The following is a 17,165-nucleotide window of genomic DNA, read 5'->3' on the forward strand; positions in this document are numbered from 1 at the left end:
TCTGAATATGGATAGAATTCTCTCTAGCTAACTCTATACTACAGTATTTCTCAAATGTGTTGAGCAAAGATGTTGGGGAAAAAATACATGTTGCAAGGTCAGATGCAATCAGAAGGCAGTGGGTTAAAAGTTTGCTAATATTGTGTACTGCAGGACTTCTCAGATACTTAATAAGCCCAGAGGAGGAGAAAGGGACAAGGTACTAGTGTAACATTTCTAAACATTTAACCACAGAAACCCTTTATTCTCAGGAATATATCCCAGGGCTACTCCAAAAGAGGTGACATTACAATTTAGGGATTTGCCCCCAAATACATTACAGGTGTTAACTTTTTTTTAAATGTACATGCCTCCTTGTCCATCATCACCAGTGTATCATGATTCATGAAGCTGAGTAGGGGCCTGGACATGCATGTTTTTAAAATGTTCCCCAGATGATCTTGATATGAACCTACCTCCTTGAAAAACCTGTATAACAAAAGGAAGGTGCCTCCTCAAGTACTTCCAAAAAACACTTACCATAACAGAACAAAACTACCATCTATGGGTGTCTTACATATGCTAGTGCTTTTGCATGCATTCTCTTTTAGTCCATGTAACTATCCTGTGAGGTGGGCATTACTCATCCCATTTTACAGATGAAAACTCTGAGGTACAGAAAAGGCAAACTTTACCAATTGTCCAGAGAAGATTTTGAACACCTACAAATATGGCCTGTTTGGGAATTTAAGATCTTAAATCATTAGTAGAAATGGCTTTTGTTAGCTTGTTTTCCCTCTAAATTCCTATTATTGATGAGACCTTCACCTTTCCAAAGGGTTTTTACTAACCACAGAAATTTCTAGAAACTCCCACCCCACGCATATACCCCATGTCCATTTTCACTGCCTTGTGAATGATCAGAGATATTCTGCTAATTCAGAGTCAATAAGACAAACTTTGTCCCAGCTCCCCTAGGCCAGCATTTCTCAAGGTGGAGTCTGCCAAAACCTTATCGTAAGGGATAGCTCTTTAAAAAACAAGGCCCTTGGCCAACTCCAATTGGGAAGCTTGTGTCCTGTGGACCCTTCTTGGTGTTCCAATGGCCTTTAACTACTGTGATCTGAGAAGACATGGAGCCAAGAGGCTGGCTAAACCCTCCAACTCTGAGCTTTCCAAGCTCCTTTAACTTCAGAACCATTTTTTAGGATAATCATTTTTAGCATTCCTATGGAAATTTCGGGGAAACATTAACCTGAATTGTGGCATGCCATGATCACAACAGGGATGGAGGGACAGAGGTTGACAATCTTCATGGCTTAGGAAGTTCATCTCCTCCTCTCTCCTGTCTAGATGCAAATGAAATTAAGACATGCAGGAGCTTCTCAAAAGAGCCTGCCTTCTGTGACACAGCACATCATCCTCAAGGCGTTTTTATTATTATTAGTGTCAGGTGTGTGAAACAATGTAGTAGTTAGACATTTACACCCCTCACAAAGTGATAACCCCTCTCCCCCAACCTACTAGCCCTCTGGCTTCATATGTAGCTGTTACAATTCCATTGACTCTAGTCCCTATTCTGTATTCTATATCCTGTGACTGTAGGCTTTTAAAGAGTTGATTTCAAAATCCTTTTCTCAAAATTCAACTTGGACCCAGCCAATTTTTTTTTTCTTAGTTGGAACTTGTATTGCGATGGGCCTTCTTTGAATTCAGAAAATTATTGACTTGTTCCTGAAATGTTTATTCCCATATCCCGTTGCTGAGAAAAGAGCAGAAAGGCAAGGAGTCCAAAATTAGGATTATGCTAAAGTGCCTAGCAGGCAGGCAGGTGTCATTAGAGAATGACACCTATGAAATCATACAGTTTTCTCTTTGGTGACACCCTGATACCTGAAACCTCTTCTTTCCAAGGGTTTTCAGGAAGGGCACTAGGCACTTAACACCTGAAAACGAGTATGTGACATGCATCTTGGTAAGTGGAGCAGTTACCAAACGGAAGAATCAGAAATGAATTCTTCCAATTAGTATTTCAGATCAAACACGTTCCTTGTGTTCAAGAACAAAATTCAACTGAGTAAACTTGAAGATCTAATTGGCTTTACTAAGCATTTCATGAATCCAGCAGCCTCCTATCTGGCAACTAGAATGGCGCTCTGAGGCGTTGTACAAAATGGGAGGTTTTTATAGAGAGAAGGGTAGACCAAGGGAGCTATTAACAGCTGAGAAGAAAGTGTTGTGTTTAGACCAGGATATCTTTTGGGAGGAAAAAGAATGGCGAGGGTTTTATCACACAGGTTGCCTCTTCCTTCTGTTGGGGAATGGAGAGGGCCCAATGTGACAGATTATCTCATTGGTGCTGGACCAGAAAATTTCAGACAAGTTGATTCAGATTACATTTATGTGGGAGAGGTTGAAACAGCAGTTGGGTCAGGTATTCAACCTGCTTTTGGTATTGTGGGCTTTAGCACAAGTGACGCCATTGGGGGCCTGTGGTTTTCCCTTTAACAGTTGTCACCTATTATCCAAACCACTGAAGCCTAAGTTCTGCTGAAAGTGTGTGTCACACCGTTTCCTGGTGCCAGCCAGGAACTTGCTACACCAAGGGAGGCATGGGTTAAGCCTCTTCAGTGCCACTTGAGAACTTATGAGAAACGTGGACACTCATGCCCTTCCCCAGACTGAACCTGAATCTGCAGTTTAAGGAGATCCCCGTGTGATTTATGTGCACATCAAAGTTACAAAGCCCTGGCCTTGGGCATCATTGATTAATGTAATAATTGTGCTTACCCATTTGTTGCCCAAGTTAAAGATTCTTAATTGCCTCACCCTTTTAACTAGCTTGCATTCCACTGATGTCTAGTGCTTTTAAGCCACATGCTCAATTAGGAACAGCCATTGTAGCTTGGATCCTCTGCAGTGAGGGTATGCACTAGTTTTAAAGTATCTTAGGCAGAGCAGCGCTTGACTGACATATTTGTGTTGGGGTAGGGAGTCATTTATCGCCACCCTGGTTCAGTGATGACACACCTCAAAGGAAGCACAAGGCAGCTGCTCATCCTGACCCAGAGAAAAATCCTCTTTCCTGGTGGATTTGGTACTGGGACCTGCCCCTAATGGGCTGTTTCAAATTTCCTTTAAGAATGATACTTAGTCTCTCTACCTGTTGACCACCACTGAGATGTTGAGCAGAGACCATGTTTTTTAGGGTTCTATTAATATAGGATCCGCATGATAATATATAACAATAATAACAAGAAATATCAATAACTTGATTGAGCATATAAAATAGGCATAGGCTGTTCTAAGTGTTGTACACCTGTTATCACTTTGACTCCTCATAAATAATCTATGAGATAAGCACTTTGATTATCCCCTCTTGACAAATGAGGCAAGAGCAGTTATGTAACTCTGCAAGCCACTCAACTCAGATTTAAACTCAGGCAGGGTTCTTTTTTATTATGGAAAATTTCAAGTATATACAAAAGTAGAGAGACAACGATGATAAATTTTTATGAACCCATCACCTAATTTCAATAATCAGCTCATGATCAACCTTCTCAATATCCCCACCCTCTTCTCTCTACAAATTATTTTGAAGCAACTCTTCAATATCGTAACATTTCACCTGTAAATATTTCAGTAGCTATTTCTCAAGGGTAGGAATTTTTTTTAAAATATAACATTACCAATGTTCTACCTAAAATATTAGCACTAATTTCATGATCTCAACATTCAAGTTAGTGTTCAATAGTTTCAGTTTGTTTGAATCAGGATCCAAATCTCTTAAATCTCTTTTACTGTGTAGGCTCCTATCCTGCTTCCTTTTTATTTTTTATTTTTTCTTGAACATTTGTTTCTTGTTGCTGAATAAAAGGTTGTTTGTCCTGCAAAATCTTCTCCAGTCTTGATTTTGCTGATTGCATTATCTCCCTGTGGTTCCATTTAGCACGTTCCCCTGTACAACGTATTTCTAAAATTGGTAGTTGGAGCTAGGGCCTAAATCAGATTTCAGTTAGATTCGTGTGTGTGCATATTTATGCCAATGTTACGTGAGCCGACTCCAAAGCATCCTCCAAAGGTGACCGATGAATTTTTCTTTTTCAGTATCCATAGGAACTGGTGGATTTCCACATAGTTGATGGATGTCAAATTAATGCAGTTCTTAACTTTATCGACTGCCCCATCTTTAGCCCGTGGGAACGTCTTCAGATTGACTCCTGGGTTCTTTTGCTATGACCTAAGCAGTCTTATGTTAACACCTAAAACTAATATAATGTCATATGCCAATTGTATCTCAACTTAAAAAAAAAAAAACAGATTTCAGGATTAAATGTAATTACTATTTGCTCATTTGAAACAAGGGAACCCAGACTGGAAAGAATCCTTAGATAGAGCTCTCTTCACACAGCCCTCCAGCCTAATCTGTGTGTGTTTGTGGGAATCGCCCCTGCAGGCAGAGACCCAGGGCGATGGAGTATGCAGTCCATTTCCTCATCCAGAGCAGAGGAGAAAGTCACTGCCAGCCACTCTGTTGTGGCTTATCTTGAGAAGAACTCTGACCGAAAGCAGGAAGGTTATCAAGTGCTGGTAACTGTCATTAGTTTTCAGATAGAATTCTCAGAAATCAGTGGGTTGTTTAATTTGTATGCCAGGAAGGATGCCTCAGTCACCTGGCTCAGCAGCTGGGGCATGAAGAACATTTGCTTCTACAATTTATCCAAACTGGTAGGCTTTGAAGGAAAAAAAAAAAAAAAAGAGCAAAGCTTCAAACAGTATTCTTGCAAAGCTGCCATGTATCTCCTGCATAGCTGCCTGGGTGGTGGACAAGGATTGTGTACCCTATAACCCCTGGTCCTTGCAGAGTTCACAGGAGTGATCTACAAATGCATTATGGCTGCTGCTTTGTCACCCTAACCCCTACATGGGGTTGGGATGGTGGGGGTGGTTCTTCTAGTCAGCAAGCCTGAGGGTTGTGTGGGAAACAGACTCTGAGGGCTGCACAGAAACTTAGCAGTCCCTGGTTCAACTCTTTTTCACAAATATCCCTGGCCCATAGCAAAACCTCAGTACATAAATGCATTGTGTGTTTGAGGAAAGAGTTTAGCTGATTTATCTTTTTTCAATTAACAGAATCTTTTTTGAATGTTTTCTGATGGCCATGGAGGGCTTTCAAAGTGGCCTAAGATGTAATTCTGGTGCTCCAAGACCTTAGGACTATGGGTGCATTTTTTAAATATAAAGACCCTTGTGACTATCAAAAAAATGTTTGATAAACCCCCAAGCCCTCCTTCCTGAAAGTAGTTGTTGTTCCAGAGTCCATTATTTAAGAAAATAAATTAAAACAAAAAGTTACTATGAATTTGATAACTGTTTTAAGTGGATTTGTAATTTACTGGCTTCACGACTTCCTACGGAAATTGAAAGACTATGTACATGTGACACTTATTTTTACTCTGTCTACAGACAACATTTTGGTGTGTATGGGAATTTGTGGACCCGTTGCGATGCTTCATCCACCAATGGGCTTATTGAAACAGCTTGGTATTTGACAATTAAAAGCGTAAGACAAGTTCAAAGTTGAGTGGTATGGATATTAAGAATCGCCTGGGTTCAAAGCAAAGAGAGATCGCTATGGTCTGTGGTAGAAAGTTAAAAGGTTGTTAATGAGAGAGTAGAATGGACAAAATGGATGGTGGCCAGAAAACTACCCACTACAAACAATTTCAAAAGATCATTTGTACATCTGTGGATTTATGTATTATATGTATAGACCAACTTGAAATTCAGTTGTGAAGAATAGAGGAGATTAAGCCTAGGAAGGTAAAAGTTGAAGCTAGTGCCAGCGAAATGGCCTATTCTGGTTACTGGAATATGTTTCTGTCTGTCTGTTTCACCTTGGCCTTCCCAGTGGCCCTGGGAGGATGCAGGTTGCTGTTTTGGGGTCATGGGCCAGTGAGGAGGACCTTCACCTGGACACTCATTACACATTAACACTCAGCTGACTTTCCTTTGCTTTCAGAGATACCGCCATTGATCCGCATGGGCTAAGCTGGAAACTTTGAGTTGTTTTATGGCTGCAGTAATGGATTTGTGTCAATAACCTGTTCCTTCTCCCTGATTCTCTCTCGCTTCCCCTGTGGTTCATATTTCATGGACATTCAATAAATGCATGAAGGAATGAATGAATGGGAGACTAGTCAAGCCCTTGTTGGGGAATTAAAGAAAATAGCCTGTATAAAATACTTAGCTGGTTCTTGGCACATAATAAGTATTCAAATAGGCATTTGCTACAGCGATAATAGTCATAGTACTAAGTGGAGGGGGTGGAAGAGGAATAAACATGGTGATGATAAAGATGATGACATTGACGATTATCAAGATTGGCTTTGGATTCCAGTGATATGAACTGTGATCCTGGAGCTGTTACTTACCAACCATAAGACAGGTGCTTTACTTCAGTCTCCATTGCGCTTCTGTCAAACCCGCTTAAGGTTACTGTGAGAACTTAATGACAGATACCTGGCACCTAGCAAGTGCTCAAGGTCGGTGGGTCTGGCCTGAAGCATGCAGAGACCCACACTCTGCTCTCTGGAAAGGATTTATCTTTTCGTGGACCCTGATGGCTCCCAGGCCATTTTGCTGTTAGTGAGGCTGCCATCAAGGACAATGCCTTAGATAAAAAGCTGCTTAGAAAGAAAGGTTGGTTAGGTGGGCTTCATTCGCCAGCTGAGAAAAGCTGTGGGGTAGTGAATCAGAAGAGAATCAGGAAGTCCTGCTTAAAATAAGGACAGATTGGAAGGCTTGGCAATTCCCTCCTGTCCTTAGGCTCAGCCAGCAGCCCCCAGGAGTGAGCTACAGCAAATCTTCAAAGCACCAAGAGCCTGAGGGGTTGTCTTTGGAGACAGCCGGGCCCACACGCCCCTCTCCACAGCCCATCTTATGGAGGGAAGGAACGCATCCAGGGGACAGGTAGCTAGAAAAGGTGAGGTCACCTCTCCATAAGGAGAGGGGGACAGAAGACCCAAGCCCAGTGCCCTGAAGAAAAACAAAATAAGGGACACCTCAGGAGGCAGGTCACTGGGAAGCCCCACTGAGGGACAGAGAGGCAAACTTGGCCATTGCCAGGGGTCCGCCGGGTCAATGAAACGGACAACAGGGACTCACTGCAGCAGGGTCCTTAGCTCTCAGACCCCGCCGCCACTCCTCTCTGAAATGAGTTCGGATTTAGAAAGCCGGCGATGAGCTGAATGGTATGGATCGGGAGGGAGTGAAGCACATGGCTTAATCAGAGGCATGAAAGCAGCTGACAAATTACAGCGTGATTTGTCATCATCTCAGAACTCGGCAAGTGTTTGTCCCTGAAAGAATCGATACCAGGAGGGAAAAGGGCCATATTTTTAGAAACTCCTGGATGGGTAATTTATTTCAAGTGACTGGAGAGTTTATTTATGTCGGTGCCCCCGCAGATCCAATGGACAGTATATTTGCACAAAGCCAGAAAATGCTATCATTTCTTCTAATCAATGTGCTCCTTTGAGCAGCTGTACCTTGAAGCTTTCAGCCATGAATTCACTCCCCGTGCTGAAAGCTCTACCCCAGAAACGGTGTCCAGTGCCATCTCTAGCACTCCTTCCTTCCATCTGGATAGCACATTACACCTTTCACAACCTTCCCTCGTGGATTCTTTCTTCTGAGGCACAAATGAGATTGGACCGGGGAGGTGTGGTATTAGTCCCATTCTACAGACCAGTAAGCTGAGGCTCAGGGGTTGAACACAGTAATAGCTGATATGGGGTAGGATTATTACGAAGCAAAACTTCCCCACCCCCGGTTGTGTTTTCCCCTCATTGGACAAAAGAGATTATATGACTAAAATACCTAATATAAGAGAAATTGTGGAGCGTCAATATGTTTGAAGTACTTCGGTACTCCATAGAATAATGGTAAGCTTGAAAATAAACAGTATGAGTAAAGCTCTTATCACAGCACTGGGCAGAAATGAGAGTCCAGGAAATGCTATTTATTTTATTAGCAATTATTTTTCACATTAAAGCATTTCTACAATAGCAAGACAAACTGAAACAATTTAAGTATTCAATAGTGAAACGGCTAAATGAAATATGGTGGCATTCATACAGTAGGTTTCTAAGCAGTGGAAAAATTTAATAACATAAAAATGTTTATGATAGATGAACACTAAATCTCAGTTTTGCAAAGCATAACTGTATATGCATATCCATACATAAATGTGTGTGCGCATGTATACATATTTTTTAACCCTGGGAGTATCACACACACATAAATATTAACTGTGGCTATCTCTAGGTGACGTGATATATGATCTCTTCTTTTCGATCATCTATTTCTGTGGTGGCCACTAGCCACATGTAGCTATTTAACTTTACATGAATTGAAATTGGATAAAATTTAAAAATCAATTCCTAGTCATCCTGCCACATTTTAGTAGCTTCATATTGGACACAGCAAACTTCGAATATTTCCATCGTTGCAGGAAGTTCCGTTGGAAATGCTGGCCTCACGACTCCATCCCAGGCCCCACTAAGAAAAGGGGTCTCCATCTTTTTCTCTGCCGGGAATCCCAATTTAATTTGCATCTACTTGCTCCTCCTTAATGAGGAGTTTTACTTCTCCTTCTAACACATTGCAGCTATCACACGGTGACAAAGCAGGGATTACCGTTTTTTTGCAGTGGTTCTGACAATAATCTCCCTGGTGATCCTATTAAAACTAGATCCCTCTGACTTAATAACTTCAGGACTATCCTCTTCTCTCATAGGAGGTGCAGTTCGAGCCGGAGCATTTCCACAACACCATCGTGTGTGAGAAACCCAACAACCATCTCAACAAGTTCAAGGGTTATATGTAAGTATCAAGCACCCACACGCTGCTAGTAAATATCTCTTATGCAGCTAGAACACATTTTTTTCTTGAAATGGCCAAGCAGATAAGCATCCAGATCCTGAGGAAGTTTATTTATTTATTTTTATCATAAAGAAGGGCTAGAGAAACCTAGGTTGTAAAACTTTTCCTACCCTTTTTTTTTTTTTCTGGAGTGACAGTTAATTATCTTGCAGGGTTAAATTCGCTAATGTTGTTTTTTAGAACTGTGGTGAAATAGCACCAAAATCAAGACCACACTCTGACTCAAGGGAGACAAGTTTAATTAAGATTGGTTTTCTGAAAATGCCTGTGTTGCATTATAGGTGCAAACAAGGACTTTGGGGTTTGACAGACCCAGGTTTGAAACCAGATTCTATCACTTACAAGCTGTGTGACCTTGGGTAAATTAATTAACCTTTCTGGGCCTCGGTTTCCACATCCGTTAATGTCTACATCATACGGTTTTTCTTTTCTAAGAATTGTTTATCATATGGAAAGCGCTTAGCACAGCAGTGAGCACAGAATAAATATTCAGTAAGTGGTGGCTGCTGCTGCTGCTGTTGCTGCTGCTGCAGTTACTATTATTCTTATTCCTCAACTTTGGCTCGGCCTGAGAATTTTATCATAACTCTGCTCCCACATCAGACGACGGTCTTACTGCAAAAAAACAGCAGTGACAACGGATATGAATAAGTGCCCTTACACAGTGCTTTAGCGGTTTTTAGAGTACTTTCACAAAGCACCGTCCCATTTAATCTGCACAGCAACCCAGGGAAAAATGGTTTTCATTTATCAGATAGAAAACCTGATGATCTAAGACTTTTCAGGATTCACCCAAAGGCACACAGCAGGTATGGAGACAAAGCCGGGACTGAAATCCGGGAAACCAGTGTGTTTCTCACGGTACAGAGCTCAGCCTTGTTGTGGCGACTTCTCTACCAACCCTGGAGTGAGGCTTCAGAAGACTTCTTAGGAGGCAGACGTCTGTGCTTCCCTCCAACCCACGTTTTCTCAGGCCCTATGGGACATCATGAGAGGGGAAAGGGTAAGAACAATACAAGAGAAATGGCAGCTTTTAAACACAAATGCCTTTTTAAAAGCACAGGGAGAGCCAGAGAAGGGCATGACCTCCTGGGGGAGAGGAGGCTTCGTAGCAGAGTGGAGCATGGCACCTGCCCAGCAAGGACTCCACGCCGCGTGCCTGAGGTTGTGGATTTGGTTCATCCCAAGTCACCTGTGCCTGGAGTCGTTCTCCTTCCTCTTAGAGAACAGCCTCAGTGCTGGGTTTCTATCTATTGTCCTTTCTGATCCCAAACAGGTTGTGCTAGTAGCCAGCCTTTCTGAGCTTTCAACCCGGGCTCCGTCCCCGCCATCTCAGACAGAGCTTTCCCATGTCCACTTAGCCACCAGCACCCCTCTTCCCAGTTGCTGCCCCGAGGGATGGCCTTCCCCCCACCTGCCTGGGCCTCATGGGTGAGCACTAAAGGTCCAGTTGGTCAGCCCAGTAGCCAACCATGGTGTGATGGAAAATTCCTCACTGTGGGTCCCTTTCAACGCTCTGTCTGTAGGCTAGGGCCGTCAGATTGGAGAATGTAACTTTTAAACAAAAAGATCTCTATAGAGCGTGGTTCTCAACCCCGGGGCAATTCCTCCTACCCCATCCCATCCTCAAGGGGATCTTTACAATGTCTGGAGACATTTTGGGTTGTCACAAAATTAGGGAAGGGTTCTCCTGGCATCTAGTGAGTAGAGGCCAGAGATGCTGCCAAACACCCTACAAAGCACAGGACACACCCCACAACAAGGAATGGTCCTTCCCAAAATGTCAGTGGTTGAAAGTGGAGAAAGTGCCCTGGCCTCAGTTAAACGAAGCATCCCTATGAGCAGGAGCCCCCCATCTAGGAGCAGCCATGACAGTGCTAATCCTTTGCTACCACCCACCGAAAAACTGAAGAAGTAGAAGCCGCTATCATGTTATCACCTCAGAGCAACATCAACATGGTCTTTCAACCGCTAGCTACCGACAGTGAACCATTCGAGATTCTATCCCACTATTCCCTCCACAGCCAGCTCCCTCCTTGATAAGGAGACATGCGTCCTAAACTTCGGCCATTCCTGGACCACCTTTATGATTTGTATCACAGTCATAAAACACCCGTACTTTTTTGGTACCAAATTTTTTTAATTGGCTTTTTTTTCCCCCCTTAATTTACTTTAAAAGGGAAATGTATATCACTGGCCCTATGGGAAACCTGTATCTCTTGCCATGTAGATAAGGTACTGTTAAAATTAATAAAATGGAATCAAAACAGGGGTCATTATATATTGGGTTGTCGGAAAAGTCATGACGCATTTTTGCAACGAAAAACATAGAAAAAAATACGGCCTGACTTTTCCGACAACCGAATCGTTTCACTACAGACTGCATTATTTGCCAAAGCCGCCTCTGTGTTGAAAAATTAGATTATGTAAGTGCTAGAAACGAATTAACAATATACTGACACAAAACTAAGACATCTCCTTGTTGGATTCTGAAGAATTACAAATGGAAATGACTCTAATTTAGTGCAAGTTAACAGGGCACCACCTTGGGACACCTAGTGTGGCGAAAACCGCGTGAGGGTTGGTGTCTATGGCCTGGGTTCCCGAGTCCTGTGATGTCCCGTGGACTAGATGTGTGGCCTCGGGAAACTCTCTCACCCTCCACTGAGCTTCACTTGTTTCACGAGGAAGAATAATCACCCTGCTTACTTCCCAGAGCCATGAAGAGTCAAATAAAATAACTTACGTAAATGTAGTTTGCAAACACAGGCAGGAATAGTTAGTATTAAAAGCATGTTGAGAGGCAGTATGACATCCTGGAGCCAGACTTTCTCGGTTTGCCTCTCATTCTGCTCCTTACTGGCTCTAGGACCTTGCCTCCGTTTCCCTGTCTCTAAAGTGGGTATGATAATGACCTATCTTACAAGCTTGTCATGATGATTAATTGAATTAATCCATGAAAAACACTTACAACTGGACCTAGAGACATGACATAACGAAGAGCTGGAAGGACAAAAATCCCTGAGGGTCCTGATTATTGTTTGTCTGTTTCCCCCAATGTTGTAGAGAAGTTGCATTTCAACTTCTTGAAAATCCCAAAGGAAAGGCTTCAGGATAGAATAAGGGTCAGACACCAAGTAATAACTGGTGTGAGTCAGACTCAGAATTTTCTAGCGTTTGAGGTGGAAAACTGCAACACTCCCTGAGGCTAGAACAAGAAAAAAACCTCTATCCTGTAAGAGGCCGCCTCCCAGTGCATTGCACAAAGGGCCAGTGTCCACCTCCTGTGAGGTCTGTTTATTCTATAAGAGATGGAGAATGAGGAGGAGAGTACAGCAGCCAGGCCGAGTGAAAGATGGAGCTCAAACGAGAGGAGCCTGCGAGCTCCCTTCCTTACCGTCTCCTGGTACAAGAGGCGGAACTGCTGGCCTCTGCTATGGACGCTGACATTCAGCTCGTGCAGCTCTGGTCCCTGCAGCTGGGTGACACTGAGCGTGTGAACACAGCCTAAAGGGAACACAACGCACGCAGTCCTTGTAGGGCCAGAAACCAGTTCCCCCGCAAACCATTCCGAGGCTTTTTCAGCAGAGTTCTGCCTTTTTGGTGGGTTAATGACGATTTTCTTAGGGATGGGTAATTCCCTTCTAATGGCCCAGCCCCCACCAGGCCTCCCAGGAACATAAAGAGTTGCACCTGAACATAGGGATTGGGTTCCAAGTTAATGTCACTCTTCTGAAAAAGAGGAAGGACAGATTGTATTCACTCACCACTTCTAGTTATGTCATCCCTTAGAGACAGCATTATAACCGGTGACAGCGTGGAGAGGCCACCAAACCTCTCCCTGTCTTTCCTCATCCCCAGGGAGCATCCTGACCAGACCAGGACCGGCTTTGGCAGTGAGAGCCTTCTGCTTCGAGGCTGCACCATCAGAAACACCGAGGTGGCTGTTGGCATTGTCATCTATGCAGGTCATTGTCCCTGGACACCTCCTTTTGTCCCTTTCCTTTATCCTCCTTCCTCCATCAAATCCATCTCTAGTCCGTGGGAACTCACATCAGTTCTAAGGGGTAGAGTCATGTCACATCCCATTTCTCAGCTGAGCAAACTGAGGCTGGAATCATAGCAGCTCCCTCGGTCCACAGGAGACATAGTTAGATTTCAAGTTCCCATCACTGATCTGAACAAGACAGGAGGGAGATTCCCACTCATTCACCTCTAATGGTCCTGCTACACTAACTACAGGCAAGGTGAACAGTAAGCCTGAGGGATAACCTCACCAAACTCAACGGCTTCACCTTTGGTGCCTCAGTTTCCTCATCTATACAATGGGAATATTTTTTGTATCTGCCTCATTGAGTAGCCATGAGGCTCCAATGACCCCACACATGAAAAGCACTGTACCTAGCAAGCAAAGGCATGATGGGTTTTAGTTGTGTTGTTTTTGCAGTTAAGTTTTTATTCCCTTTATTCATTTTATGGCTCCAGTTATGGTGGCCTTTCTCTCCTTTGCACTGTAATTTTTATTTCCCGCAGGGGTAAAAAAAAAAAAAGGGTAATAGTAGCAAGCACTTTTCACAATGAAATCTAAAGTCTTAGAGGGCAGTCTTAAGAATGCAGTATCCCCAGTACCTTGTAGCTGGGGTTCCATGGGTTCTCAGTAAATACATGTTGTTATGTCAACAACGGCAGACTTCTTGCTCTGTAGGGGAAACACAGTCTCCCGGAGGCGTCTACCTTCACTGGTAGACTCCAGAATACATTTCCCTGGGTCCTTCACTCACTGGGGCATACCTCGTAATAATTTGTTTGCTTATTGGTTTGTTTGATTTGATTTGATTTTGTCTGAGTAGGACCCCACTTTTGATGGATATAGAAGAGCATTTAAACATCTATCTACCCTAAGATTCACTTTTGGGGGACTGTCAAAGAAAAACAGGTTTGGGGGGTTTTGGAGATTTTTTTTTTTTTTTTAATAATGTCACGGTCTAACTAGCTTTTCCTAATTTGGGGGAAGGGAGGTTGTATTTGTCAGTTCAGGGGACTGTTTTCAAGGGTCTTTGGCCACAGAATTCAGTGCCAGCTGGAAGACCCACTAAAGATGAACTGTACAGTATCCCTACCGCACCCCACAAAAATACCCATATAGGCTTAGAGCTCACCTCCCTGTGTGATCAGATGCAAAAGCAACTCTGAGTGGGTGATGGGAGTGGTATGTAAGGGAGCAGATACAGATATAATTCATCATGGTTCTGGGGGATCAGGCTGCTGGGGTTACCTGCACTCAGTGGCTGCCTGTTCCTGAGCTGGGCGGCTGAGCTTCAACCCAAGGGGACTAATAGTTCCTACTTTGTGGGTTATAAGGTTCAAATAAGATGATCTGTGAAAAGGGCATAACACGATGCCTGGCACATATTAGGCTCTCAAAAAGTGTGAGCAAAGATGGTGCTAATCATTTTTAGCGTTATTATCTGCAGCCAGGGAGCCCAACCTTCACTCTACTAACATGATGGTCCGGGTTATTCTTTGTGGTGGGGGCTGCCCTGCAGGGGGCTGGCTCCTACCCACTAGATGCCATTGGCACCACCTTCTCAAGATGTAACACCCAAAAATTTCTCAGGACATTGATAAATGCCTTCTGAGGTGTAAAATCCCCCTCCTTGAGAACGACTGGCCTAGAGTCCTATTCTCTCCCTTGGTAACGTGGATGGACAAAATAGGAGCACCTCAGAGTCCAAGGCCCAAACAGGCCACGTCGAGCTTTCCAGAGGGAAGAGATTCAGTGTAAAGGCGTCTGCTCCTCACAGCAAACATTCCTGGAGCTCCTCCTGTGTACAAGGAACTCATTTAGGTGCCTTGTGTACTCCCCCACCCCAAACACACACATACAACCATTATCTCCCATTTTGCAGATGACGGACTGAAGTACAAAGGGATTAATTCACCCAAGGTCACTGAGATGTCTCCTGAGATGAATTCCATGTGATCCACGGTCAAGTGTCTGCAGAGCCTAGCTCTGACTCTAGAGCCCATGTTCTAATCGCTACCCCATACCGCCTCCCCCTTGAGTCCAACTCCTGCCTAAAGAGCAGGGGATCTCAGGAGGTGAGGAACAGGTGTTTGAAGAGGGTGGTCCCAGGACCCCTTGTACAGGGTGAGCCTGAGTCTCGCAGGAAGGTACAGTGCCATCAACAGCCTGCGCTCGCTGTGCCATAGAAGCCCCCTCACCACTGCAGTGACTCGAGTCTAATTTAATAAGCCTAGAGTTTGTTCACTCCTACTGTGTTGTTGCCACTTTAAATCCACAGGGCAACCCGCTAAACAGCATTAAACCCATTCACTGCGGGAGCTGATAGGTTGGTTTCCTTTAATTTTGCACAGAAAATAAGTTGACTGGTGGTTTTTTTAATTCAACTGCTAAGGAGTATAGCATAGTACTTAAAATTTAGCAGCCCCAAAAGACAGGCCCTGTCTACAGACAATGTCTGCGTTTGACTCTCAGCCCTTCCCTCTGTAGCCTGAGTGCTGGGGCTGGTGGAAGGAGACATAGGCTGGTGTTCACTTACTCTTTCATTTTGGGCATTATTCTTTCATTTTGGGCAGGTCTCTTCTACTTTTCTCCAACTGGAAAAAGGAGTAACTGGATGAGATTGGTAGTTTTCAAATGTTGTTGTCCTTTCTTTGAACAAAATTTTAGGCAGAACTCTAAGATACGAGTGGAGCTGCACAGGGTTGGTGCTGGGGTGGAGGCCTCTGGTCCCTGCCGCTCTTGCATCCGCACTTAGGCAAAAAGACAAGTGTGCAAATTATGGGCCTCAAGCAGTGTCCTGCCCCAGGGCCTTGGCACGCACTCTTTCCCGAGCCTCACACCTCTTCTCTCAACTCTTCTCTCTCCCTGCAAGTCTCCCTTAAATGTCACATCTGCTAAGAAGCCTTCCCTAACTGTGCTTTCTAACACTAGCCCTTTGTTTGTTGTTTATTTCATGGGACTTATTACTAACTACAGTTAGCTTGTTTGTTTCCTTGTGTACTTTCACCAGAATGTTGAGTCATTTGTTTTAACTCTGTATTCCAACACTGACCCATATCAGTGCCTCTGTGCAAACTGGAAAAAGATAGCCCTTCCTCAACACAGAAATGTGTCATAATACTTACAGATCTATAACAACCACAAAATGAGGACTACCGCTAGAGTTGTGCAGTGCACAACCTGTGCATCGCAGCTCTGCAAATGCCCACCAGTGTCTGGCCTGTAGGGGATGCTCAGTAAATACCTGCTGACCATAGGTGAGGCCTCTATGGCTGTCATCAGCAACCGCGCTGAGGCAGGACCAGGTCAGGTTACAGAAGGAAGCCTTCTTTTCCCCCGTAAGCTCCTACGAGAAAAGCTGGGACTATGATCCAGGTCAGAGAGCAAACAGGGGCCAAGGGACTGATAATCTCATTTTTCTCTCAAAGGCCACGAGACAAAAGCCATGCTGAACAACAGCGGCCCCCGGTACAAACGCAGCAAGATCGAGCGGCGCATGAACGTGGATGTCTTCTTCTGCATCGGCCTCCTCTTCCTCATGTGCCTCGTTGGAGCTGTAGGTATGGAAAGTTCTGGAAGGAACACCACCACAGTAATCTTTTTTTTTTTAACCTTTGGGCAAGTTGCTTGAACTCTCTGAGCACTCTGTTTCCTCATGTATAAAACAGAGTTCATAAAAAAATATAACCTACCCTGTACTTGAACAGGATGCCAGTGAACTAAAAATTCATGTGGAAAGATCTCCAGAAAGTGTGATAGACTCGAAATATTAAGAATACCATCTATCATTTATTTGTCCCGGAAGCCCTTACAAAGCCAGGCACTCTCTTAGTGGGAGAGGCTAACAAGGTGAGTCAGAGGCGCTCCCAGTCCTGCAGGAAGGAGCCCAGGATCAGTAACACAGTCCATCCCACGCAGTGAGGGCCACATGCAAGCACTGTATTTGTTTCCTGTTGGCTGCTGCAAAAAGTGAACACACACATGGTGGTTTAAAACAACACGGATCTAATTCTGTTCGCTCTGGAGTTCAGAAGTCTAAACTCAGTGTCGGTGTCATAAGAGCAAGGTGGTAACAGGGCGGGCTCCTTCTGGAGGCTCTGAGGGGCGATCTCTCCCTGTCTTTTTCAGCTTCTAGTGGCCTCACGTATTCTTTGGTTTATGGCTTCTTTCTCCATCTTCACAGTGTATTACTCTGATCTCTGCGCACGTGTTT

The 17,165-nt window shown here is 44.0% G+C and overlaps 1 protein-coding gene across 2 annotated transcripts in view; it reads left to right on the top strand.

Moving 5' to 3' along the window:
- The window catches only part of ATP10B (ATPase phospholipid transporting 10B (putative)), a 260,075-nt gene that overhangs the window by 187,212 nt on the left and 55,698 nt on the right, over window positions 1-17,165 (top strand). For both annotated transcript variants that reach the window (XM_019664097.1, XM_019664098.1), the window contains 3 exons: window positions 8,780-8,865; window positions 12,787-12,893; window positions 16,381-16,512. In XM_019664097.1, coding sequence (XP_019519642.1) covers window positions 8,780-8,865; window positions 12,787-12,893; window positions 16,381-16,512 — 325 coding nt within the window. The remainder of the gene's footprint in view (window positions 1-8,779; window positions 8,866-12,786; window positions 12,894-16,380; window positions 16,513-17,165) is intronic.

The sequence above is a fragment of the Hipposideros armiger genome, unplaced genomic scaffold (genome assembly GCF_001890085.2).
Source record: "Hipposideros armiger isolate ML-2016 unplaced genomic scaffold, ASM189008v1 scaffold_416, whole genome shotgun sequence".
NCBI classification, from domain to species: Eukaryota; Metazoa; Chordata; class Mammalia; order Chiroptera; family Hipposideridae; genus Hipposideros; species Hipposideros armiger.